Genomic DNA, 11,028 nt, shown 5'->3' with positions numbered 1-11,028 from the left:
CCTAAGGCACCAGGAGAGGCTGGAAAAGAAAGAGGGTGTTGATGGAGACAATGGTGATAGGGAAGAGGCAACGCCTGAAGTTGACCCAAGAAGCAGTTGGAGCACCTTGCACAGGCACACACTCTACAACACAAATTGCCGCTTTTCCCAGTGCCAGTCCTGCACAGCTCACCTCTTTTCCCTGTCGTCTCCAACCTTGTTCCTTGGGACCTTTGGACCTGCTGGTTAACTTAGGCCTTTTGAGGGTTCCTTAAGGAGAAAAGCTCATGAGGGGTAGGGCTCCCTGAACATCAGAGCAGGATGGGCCCAGTTACAGGTGCTCCATTCCCACTGCTACCCCCACCCTGAGGCCTGGGAGCCAGGCTGCCCTGCTTTTCTCCTGCCGGCAGCAGCTCCTGCTGCCATCTTTTGCAGTCAGAACTCGAAGAGAGTGCTATCCCCTGCCTGTCTAACCTGAAGCAGCCAGGGGCCCAAGGGACACAAGAGCCTCCAGGGACAGGTGAGGGCCGCCTCTCTGCATCACCACTCAGGCAGCATCACCATAGCAACCCCAGGAGTAAACAATGGTGCCAGAAAGGGTTTCCCCACAAAGCCGCTCCTCCTGGCTCTGAGGCCCAGAAGAATGGCCAGTAACCGGCAAAGATCACTCAGAGGGCCCAGTCACCCACCTCGTATGGAAGAACCTTTCCTGCAGGTAGGGAGTGGCCCATCTCTGCTGCCTACATTTTTGTACCCCACTGGGCTACAGGCTATCCCCTATAGTGGGCCAGGCTTTCTTCTGGGCAGCTGACTGCCTGGCCCATACATTTTCTGCTGTCTTCCCCTTTTCATCCCATGACACTGGCAACCCAGAGCTCAGAACACAGAGGAGATGCCTTACTAGTGCCACGTCTCCCAGTCCCACCCACTGGGGGGATCTTGTAGAAACAACTTAGGGGCCCAAGCTCAAGAAACAGGTGGGTTTTTGCAATCAGAACTAAGTCGCTGGGGCCAGGCACAGTGGCTCATGCCTGTAATCCCAGCACTTTGGGAGGTCGAGGGAAATGGATCACCTGAGGTTAGGAGGATCACCTGAGGTTAGGAGTTTGAGACCAGCTTGGCCAACACGATGAAATCCTGTCTCTACTAAAAATACAAAATCAGCCAGGCGTGGTGGCACACGCCTGTAATCCCAGCTACTCAGGAGGCTGAGGCAGGAGAATCACTTGAACCCGGGAGGCGGAGGTTGCAGTGAGCTGGGACTGCACCCTTGCACGCCAGCCTGGGCAACAAGAGCGAAACTCTGTCTAAAAAAAAGAAAAGTCCCTGGGGATGGATAGGAGGGAGAAGCATTTTAAAAGAGACGCATTTTTGTTGCGGTCAAGCACTGTGCTAAGTAAGGCCATTTCATTTCACCCAGCATGGTATGCCAAGCAAGAGCACAGACAGAGGGCTTAAGTCCCAGCTGTCACTCAGTTACCAGCACCCTGCGTGAGTTACCAACCCTTACTGTATCTTGCTTTCTGCATCTTTGAGATAGGGACGATAGCAATACTTGCTCACAGAGTTGTAGGGGTTAAATAAGATGCATGTAAGTATTTAGCACAGCGTCAACATGTATTTGCTGCTGTTTATTTCATGGGGGGCAGGGTGCAGAAAGGGGAAGAAGGAGCTGGCCATTCTAGACGCTTTCTGTACTAGCATTTTAATCAGGAGTGGGAGGAAAGTGTCAATGACAGAGAAATGAGTATTGAGAGGAGTCTGGGATGGGAAGACACATGGCCCTATTTTCTGGAGAAGGACTTTCCTGGTATGTTGCCAAGACCAGGAGAAAGTGAAGGTGGGCTGCCCCGCTTGGCATGGTAGGGGGCATTTCCCTTCGTGATTTCCTGAGACCTGATGTGCCCTCTAAGGAGCACGTTCCTGGGTGGGAATGTGGGGACACCAGAAGGGAGGAGGGAGGTGAAGGTAAAGAGCGAAAGCTGAGCACAGACGGTGGGAAGTCAAAACCAAAATATGGTTAATGGCAAGAGACCAAAAGATGAGTGACTGTGACAATGATACGGAGCAGCCATAACTGCTGCCGGGCGGGAGAGGGATAGAGATGTGGCCCTGCCAAGACTTCTGTGTCCTGATGAGAATCCTGGGCTGGTGGAGGCTGTGCCTGGGAAGGAGAGCAGAGTGTCTCGTCCACCTTTCTGCACCCCTGTCTGCACAACCTTCCCCAGGCTCCCTTTTGTCTCTCCCTAGATGGTCCAGGCCAGCGAGTCCCTCCCGCCCTCCCAAACGTGGGCTCAACGTGAGTTCTTCCTCCCCAGCGAGTCCTGGGAGTTCCCTGGCTTCACCCGGCAAGCCTACCACCAGCTGGCCCTGAAGCTGCCGCCCTGCACAGATATGAAGTCCAAGGTGCACCAGCGGCTCATCCATCCTTGGAAAGGTGGCACACAGCACACCTGGGGATTCCACACATGGCTCGATGTGTGCCGCCTGCCTGCCACCTTCCCCACTCGGCCTGACAGGCCCTACGATAGCAATGTCTGGCGCTGGCTGACAGACTCCAATGCCCACAGACGCCCCCCCACGGAGCACCCCATCCCCCCTCCCTCCTGGATGGGGCAAAACAGCTTCCTGACTTTCATCCACTGTTATCCCACGTTTGTGGACATAAAAAGGAAGAAGCAGGTGATTTTCAGGACAGTGAAGGAGTTGAAGGAGGTGGAGAAGCTTAAGTTGAGGAGTGAGGCAAGAGCACCTCCACTCGACGCCCAGGGCAACATTCAGCCACCAGCGAGCTTCAAGAAGTAAGACGGTGCCTCCTCAGGGAGCCCACCCAGCCTGCCCCGCCCTGCCCAGGTGACCCCTCCCTCTCTAGGGTTCCTGTTCCTAACCAGGACTCTGCCCTTCCCACCTCTGGTCATCTGAAAACCAAACTCTTTTCTGAGTGTAGCTGAAAGGACAAGGTGGAGACAAGGTAAGAACAGCGAGTGGAGGCACAGAATTTCACTAAAATCTGGGAGGACAGCTATGCAGGAGACACCTGCTAGGCACTGGGGATACGGAGAAGTGCGATTCAGTGCCTGCCCTCAAGGAGCTTTGCAAAGATAGCTATCAAAACAAGGCTACACATGCGAAGGGCCCAGAGTGTGAGACAGAGGGTGTTATAAGGAAGTCAGTTATTAATGTAAAGAACTGGAGTGAAAGTTGTAGCCCGAAGGCCTGGAGTGCAGTTCCAACCCCATGACCATGTCGAGGTGCCCAGCTTCTCTAGTCTCAGCTCCCTCACTGATGAAGGGGGGATCCTCAGGTACCGACCTCACTGTGGGAGGATAAATTGAGCTAGTGAATACGTGGAAGAACTGAACAAAAGTTAGATGTTTTTCAGGCACAGTGGCTCACGCCTGTAATCCCAGCACTTTGGGAGGACGAGGCGGCCGGATCACCTGAGGTCAGGAGTTCCAGACCAGCCTGACCAACATGGAGAAACCCCGTCTCTACTAAAAATACAAAATTACCTGGGTGTGATGATGGGTGTCTGCAATCCCAGCTGCTTGGGAAGCTGAGGCAGGAGAATCACTTGAACCCGGGAGGCGGAGGTTCCGGTGAGCCGAGATGGCACCATTGCACTCAAGCCTGGGTAACAAGAGTGAAACTCCATCTCAAAATAAATAAATAAATAAAATAAAATAAAAGTTAGATGTTGTTACAGAAATTCAAGAGAGAAGGGTTGCAGCAAGTTGGAGTGTCCCTGCCACAGGAAGCCTTCATGGGGAAGTCAGGGTTCACGCTGGAAGGGTGGAAAGCCAGCAGACAGCCAAAAGCAGTGGCTGAGGCCCTCCAGGCAAGGCTGAGAAGTCGGAACAGAGTCAGGAACGTGAGAGGAGCCGCTGTGAATCCCGCAGCTCCTGCTCCCGGCCACCCTGGGAACTCACGGATGCTTCCTAACTGTGTCCAGCCCAGGCACTAAGCATGCAAGAGTAACAAGATAGGGGGAAGGCAGTGAAAACGGAATGTCTCAAATTCCAATCCCAAGGGCATGACCAAAGCACTGGGGAGTTGGAGCAAGAGGTTGTGAAGATTTTTAATCTGAAAAAAACAAACAAAAAAAAAAACAGACTGGGCACGGTGGCTCACGCCTATAATCCCAGCACTCTGGGAGGCTAAGGCAGGCAGATCACCTGAGTTCAGGAGTTCGAGACCAGCCTGGCCAACATGGTGAAACCTCATCTCTACTAAAAATACAAAACTTAGCTGGGCATGGTGGTGGGTGCCTGTAATCCCAGCTACTCCGGAGGGTGAGGCAGGGGAATCGCTTGAACCCGGGAGGTGGAGGTTGCAGTGAGCTGACGTACCACTGCAATGCAGCCTGGGAGACAAGAGCGAGACTTTGTTTCAAAAAAAACAAAAAACAAACAAGAAAACAACGCCAAAGGTTAGTGACTTTGAGAAACCAGTCCCCTTTGTGGGGACCTAGGCTACTCCCTGCCTCCTGCTACCCTTCTCTGAAGACTGCCGATTGCTGATAGGTGCTGACTCTGGCAAAGGGGAGAGCTCAGCTCACTGCAAGCTCCGCCTCCCGGGCTTATGCCATTCTCCTGCCTCAGCCTCCCAAGTAGCTGGGACTACAGGCGCCCGCCACCACTCCCAGCTAATTTTTTGTATTTTTAGTAGAGACGGGGTTTCATCGTGTTATCCAGGATGGTCTCGAATTCCCTCATTTTAAAAATACGTGTAGTGGACCAGGAATGGTGGCTCACGCCCATAATCCCAGCACCTTGGAAGGTCGAGGTGGGCAGATCACTTGAGGTCAGGAGTTTGAGACCAGCCTGGCCAACATGGTGAAACCCTGTCTCTACTACAAATACAAAAATTAGCCAGGCGTGGTGGCACATGCCTGTAATCCCAGTTACTCGGGAGGCTGAGGCAGGAGAATCGCTTGAACCCGGGAGGTGGAGGTTGTAGTGAGCTGAGATTGCACCACTGCATTCCAGCCTGGGTGACAGATCAAGACTCCATCTTAGGAAAAAAATTTTTAAAAAATAAATAAATAAATAATAAAATAAAATAAAATAAAATAAATTTAGTGGCTGGGCGTGGTGGCTCACGCCTATAATCCCAACACTCTGGGAGGCCAAGGCGGGTGGATCACCTGAGGTTAGGAGTTCAAGGCCAGCTTGGCCAACATGGCGAAACCCCGTCTCCACTAAAAATACAAAAACTAGCTGGGCACGGTGACGGGTGCCTGTAATCCCAGCTACTCAGGAGGCTGAGGCAGGAGAATCATTTGAACGCAGGAGGTGGAGGTTGCGGTGAGCTGAGATCACGGCCACTGCTCTAGAGCATCGGGGACAGAGTCAGACTCCATCTCAAAATAAGTAAGTAAATACATAAATTTAGTGTCACCTAATCATGTAGTGTTTATGAAGTCCACAGTAGTGTATAGTAATGTCCTAGGCCTTCACATTCACTCACTCACTCACCCACAGCAACTTCCAGTCTTGCAAGCTCCATTCACGGTAAGTGCCCTATACACCTTTAAATCTTTAATCTTTTTTTTTTTTTCAGATGGAGTTTCGCTCTTGTCACCCAGGCTGGAGTGCAATGGTACGATCTTGGCACCACTCACTGCCTCCCGGGTTCAAGCGATTCTCCTGCCTCAGCCTCCCAAGTAGCTGGGATTACAGGCGTGCGCCACCACACCAAGCTAAGCGAGACTCTGTCTCAAAAAAAAAAAAAAGACTCTGGGCTGGGCGTGGTGGCTCATGCTTGTAATGTCAGCACTTTAGAGGCTAAGGCGGGCGAATCACTTAAGGTCAAGAGTTCAAGACAAGCCTGGCCAATATGGTGAAACCCCGTCTCTACTAAAAATATAAAAAATTAGCCAGGAGTGGTGATGCAGGTGTAGTCCCAGCTACTCAGGAGGCTGAGGCAGGAGAATCACTTGAGCCTGGGAGGTGGAGGTTGCAGTGAGCCGAGATCGCGCCACTGCACTCCAGCCTGGGCAACAGAGCAAGACTCTGTTTCAAAAACAAACAAACAAACAAAAACAAAACAAAACAAAAAAAAGACTCTGGATCAGTCAGTGAGCACACTGAAGCATTGAAACTGTAGAGACCCAGAGGACTTCAGACATAGAATGAGATGTTAAGCATGATCTTGTTGGGAAAATACAACATTTACATGTAAACCTAGTAGTTCTGAATCCTGGTAGCCCATTTTCATGACCTGGGGCTCTTTTTATTTATTTATTTATTTGAGACAGAGTCTTGCTCTTGCCCAGGGTGGATTGCAGTGGTGCGATCTTGGCTCACTGCAACCTCCACCTCCCAGGTTCAAGTGATTCTCCTGCCTCAGCCTCCCAAGTAGCTGGGACTACAGGTGCGCACCACCACGCCTGGCTAATTTTTGTATTTTTAGTAGAGATGGGGTTTGGGTTTCATCATATTGGCCAGGCTGGTCTTGAACTCCTGACCTCAGGTCATCTGCCCACCTCAGCCTCCCAGAGTGCTAGGATTACACGTGTGAGCCACCGCGTCCAGCCTAGGGCTGCTTTTTTTTTTTTTTTTTTGAGACAGAGTCTCACACTGTCGCCCGGGCTGGTGTGCAGTGGCACGATCTTGGCTCGCTGCAGCCTCTGCCTCCTGGGTTCAAGGATTCTCCTGCCTCAGTCTCCCAAGTAGCTAGGATTACAGGTGCCTGCTACCACGCCCAGCTAATTTTTGTATTTTTAATAGAGACGGGGTTTCAATATGTTAGTCAGGTTGGTCTTGAACTCCTGACCTTGTGATCCACCTGCCTTGGCCTCCCAAAGTGCTGGGATTACAGGTGTGAGCAACCAGGTCTGGCCTAGAGGCTCTTTTTTTAAATGCTGAGGTTTGAGCCTCCCTCTGGAAATTCTAACTAACTGACCTTCAGGGCAGCCTGGGTAGGTTGTGTTGAAAAGCTCCCAGGGTGATTCTAATGTGCAGCCAGACTGAGAGCCTCTGCATAAACCAACAACAGCAAACAGGGGACTGTCTGCTGAACCAGGTGCAAAGTGTGTTGAGTCATAGAAAATCAGTCACTATTCAGCTGTGTTAAAAGAAACAAAAGTCTATTTCCTACTGTTCGACCCAATACCGCAGGCTTCCTGAGAAGAGGCAGTTATCCAGTGGAGTTGAGTTCTGTGATCTTCCCACTGGCACTGCATTAGTGGAAAAGGTGAGACTTGAAGGACATTTAGAATCTGGATTGGGATCTGGATCATAGTATTATATGTAGTATGTCAAAAGGATGGAAGGCTTACTAGCCGAACATTATTTCACCAGACTAACGCCAAAACACACATAAGCTGCAGGCCATTTGGCATAGGTCAATACCCGATTAGGCGGAGAGACAGAAGGGATTCCCTGCCACCTGATGGCTACCTAGCTTGTGGACAGCAGCATCACCCTTCCCCTTCCCCATCTCTCCACTGTGCCTGGATCTCTTCTTTGATCTCTCTGTTCTCTCCACACCCTTCTCCCAACAGGTACCGGCACATATCCGCTGGTGGGAGGTTCGAACCCCAGGGCCTCCAGCTCATGCCCAACCCGTTTCCCAACAATTTCGCCAGGAGCTGGCCCTGCCCGAACCCTCTGCCTCACTACCAGGAGAAGGTGCTAAAGCTGGTCTTGCTGCCCAGTGCGCCCCTGAGCCAGGACCTCATAAAGAATTTCCAAACCCTGCTAAAGGACAGAACTGCCTCACCCCTCCACCACCTCTCCAAGGCACAAGCAAGCAAAACTCCAGCAAGGAAGAGGAAGAGAAGACCTGGGCACTCCTAGAAAGGCTTCCGGGTGGGGGGGGGACGATCGTGGCACCCAGAGTCCCAGGCTCCAGTGTTCTCAATCAACGCTCCTTCAGCAGGAGGCCCTGCGGTAGCAAAAGGACTCTGGCATCTGCAGAACAGCCTCTCCACCATCCTCCCAGCCTCAAGCCACCTCTGTACCCCAGGCTATTGGAGACTCAACTGAAGTTCTAAATTGTTATAGTTCTTCCTTGGAGGACTCTCATCGAAGGTGGGAGGACTGAGGCCAGGAGGCTGGGTAGAGCAGGGAGAACAGGGAGGGACTCCAGTTCCTAAGGAGAGGAGAAGTGGGAAGGAAGGGGTGTGTGTGTGTGTGTTGGGGTGGGGGAAGAGGCGCTGTAAGAAACGTGGATAAGAAGACGCTATCTCCACTCTCATAACCCATTAGGAATGAGGCTGGGATTGGTCAGGGCACAGAAAGCCTCTCAGGCAAAAATAACCACAATGCCACCGCCTCCCTGGACCATTTGATGTCTGGACAAAGACCAGACACAGCTGTGCTTGGCTGCAGGGCCCCATGCAGGGTTGGGAGGAGGAGAGGTCAGGTCAGGGCTGCTGCTGGAGAATGGGAGAGTCAGGCCCCAGGAAGGCTAACCAGGTCTCAGCAGAGGAACAAGAGTAGAACAAAGTAGAGCTTCAAGGTAAAACAGCGGTCTCTCCACACCCTGCTGGGGTTGCCTGTGGGGGGAAGGGTGTGGAGGACTTATGCCAAAAGAGCAGTCGGCCCAGAGGCCTTGGGCCTCAGCTTTTTCTATTAGGGAGTCAAAGACCAGGGTAAAGTAGAGGCAGGCAAAGCAACAGTCAGAATGGTGTTGGGGCCGGGCACGGTGGCTCAAGCCTGTAATCCCAGCACTTTGGGAGGCCGAGACGGACAGATCACGAGGTCAGGAGATCGAGACCATCCTGGCTAACACGGTGAAACCCCGTCTCTATTAAAAAATACAAAAAAACTAGCCGGGCCAGGTGGCGGGCGCCTGTAGTCCCAGCTACTCGAGAGGCTGAGGCAGGAGAATGGCGTAAACCCGGGAGGCGGAGCTTGCAGTGAGCTGAGATCCAGCCACTGCACTCCAGCCTGGGCAACAGAGTAAGACTCCGTCTCTCAAAAAAAAAAAAAAAAAAAAAAAAGAATGGTGTTGGCCCTGGCTGGGGTGGAGACACGGTTGGGGAGGGTGATAGGAAAGCGGCTGGAGGGGAAGAAGCTGAAATGGTGGGGGCTCTACCTCACCTCCTCCCACTCCCATCACATCCCCACATTGATGGTCAGCACCTACTGAGCTTCTCTTGGCCTCCTGCCCACGGCCTTCTTTGTCTCCATTTCTCTCAAACCCTGCAGGCACCTGGAATCAAGACACCACAGGGTTCTAGTGCTGCTTTAACCACTAAGCAGCAATGTGACCTCTGGAAAAGTCGCTATTCCCTCTGGCTTTCAGGTTCTTCATCTGCACAATGGGGGCCATCAGTTTATAAATAAATGGAATAAATACAAGAATAAATACAATATAGGTGAAGGACCTGCAAAGTGTGTAGCCCACTGGCAGCCCTCCAGAAATGAAGCTGTCAATCACTGTTCATAGAATAAAAATAATAAGTAGATAGAGTATTATGTAGCCATAAAAAGAAATTGAGTATTGATAGATGCTACAGTGTGGGTGAAATTTGAAGACATCATGCTGAGTGAAAGAAGCCAGACACAAGCCACACACATATTGTATGATTTTACCTACACGAGGTACCTAGAATAGGCAAATGTACAGAGACAGAAAGTTGAATAGAAGATATCAGGGGCTTGGAGGAAGGGCATGGGGAGTCACTGTTTTTTGTTTTTGACAGAGTCTTACTCTGTCACCCAGGCTGGAGTGCAATGGCGTGATTTCAGCTCACTGCAACCTCCACTTCTTGGGTTCAAGTGATTCTCCTGCCTCAGCCTCCCGAGTAGCTGGGACTACAGGTGCCTGCCACCACGCCCAGCTAATTTTTTGTATTTTAAGTAGAGATGGGGTTTCACCGTGTTAGCCAGGATGGTCTTGATCTCCTGACCTCGTGATCCACCCACCTCGGCCTCTCAAAGTGCTGGGATTCCAGGCGTGAGCCACCGCGCCCGGCCGGGAGTTACTGTTTATTGGGTACAGGGTTTCTGTTGAGGACAGTGATGAAAAAGTTCTGAAAACAGACAGTGGTGACGGCAGCACAACATTGTGAATGCACCACCTCATGCCACTGATTTGTATACTTATGAATGATTAAAATGATAAATATTATGATATGTATATTTTACACATTAAAAAAATTTAAAAAGGAATACACGTTACAACATGGATAAACCTTGAAAATATTATGCTAAATGAAAAAAGCCAGACACAAAAAACTACATATTGTATGACTGCATTTGTATGAAGTGTCTAGAACATGCAAAGCCACAGAGCTAGAAGGTGAATGGATGCTTCCCAGATGCTGAAGGAGGGGAGAATTGAAAATATTTTGGAACTAGATAAGGGTAGTGGTTGCACAACATTGTGAATACATGAAAAGCCACTGAACTGTACACTTTAAAATGGTAAATTTTGGGTTATGTGAATTTCATCTAAATTAAAAATAATATAATACATCGAACTCTTGTAGAGAGTTTCCTTCTAACACCACTCCATAATTCTGTCACATGGTCCTTCTCTTTGCCCCTCTCTCCATGGTGTATGTGAGCGTATGTGGGATGGGGTGTGTGAGAGCAGAATTGAGGGGTGAGGTCTCCACGGGAATGCTGGGGCTCTGGGAATTTACCCATTCTCCTCACTCTGAATGAGGAATGAGTGTGGAAAGGAGTGGTTCCCTTTACATAGGATCCAAAAATGCCAAAGCTGGGCAGGCCATTAGAAAACAAGCCTTGGGCTGGGCGCGGTGGCTCACACCTGTAATCCCAGCACTTTGGGAGGCCGAGGCGGGTGGATCATGAGGTCAGGAGTTCAGGACCAGCCTGAACAACATGGTGAAACCCTGTCTCTACTAAAAATACAAAAATTAGCCAGGCCTGTTGGTGCATGCCTGTAATCCCAGCTACTTGGGAGGCTGAGGCAGGAGAATTGCTTGAACCCGGGAGGTGGAGGTTGCAGTGAGCCCAGATCACACCATTGCACTCCAGCCTGGGCAAGAGAGTGAGACTCTGTCTTTAAAAAAAAAAAAAAAGAAAACACGCCTAACGACCTCAGACTTCAGATGGGCCAAGTGAAGCC

At 50.8% G+C, this 11,028-nt stretch overlaps 1 protein-coding gene across 2 annotated transcripts; it reads left to right on the top strand.

Annotated features, from left to right (window-relative positions):
* Positions 1 to 84: 84 nt before the first annotated feature.
* On the top strand, positions 85 to 8,955 carry TEX52 (testis expressed 52). Of its 2 annotated transcripts, none has more exons than XM_007967244.3 (3): positions 85 to 694; positions 2,230 to 2,780; positions 7,487 to 8,955. In XM_007967244.3, the coding sequence occupies exons 1-3, from the start codon at positions 623 to 625 to the stop codon at positions 7,779 to 7,781; spliced, it is 918 nt and encodes a 305-aa protein (XP_007965435.1). In that variant the 5' UTR covers positions 85 to 622; the 3' UTR covers positions 7,782 to 8,955. The 2 variants fall into 2 exon arrangements, with proteins under 2 accessions (XP_007965435.1, XP_072876488.1); XM_073020387.1 differs by having other exon boundaries at positions 2,230 to 2,832.
* Positions 8,956 to 11,028: the final 2,073 nt, after the last annotated feature.

The sequence above is a fragment of the Chlorocebus sabaeus genome, chromosome 11 (genome assembly GCF_047675955.1).
Source record: "Chlorocebus sabaeus isolate Y175 chromosome 11, mChlSab1.0.hap1, whole genome shotgun sequence".
Classification (NCBI taxonomy): Eukaryota; Metazoa; Chordata; class Mammalia; order Primates; family Cercopithecidae; genus Chlorocebus; species Chlorocebus sabaeus.
Note: the sequence above shows the minus strand (reverse complement) of the source record. Positions and strands in the feature narration are given on the sequence as shown.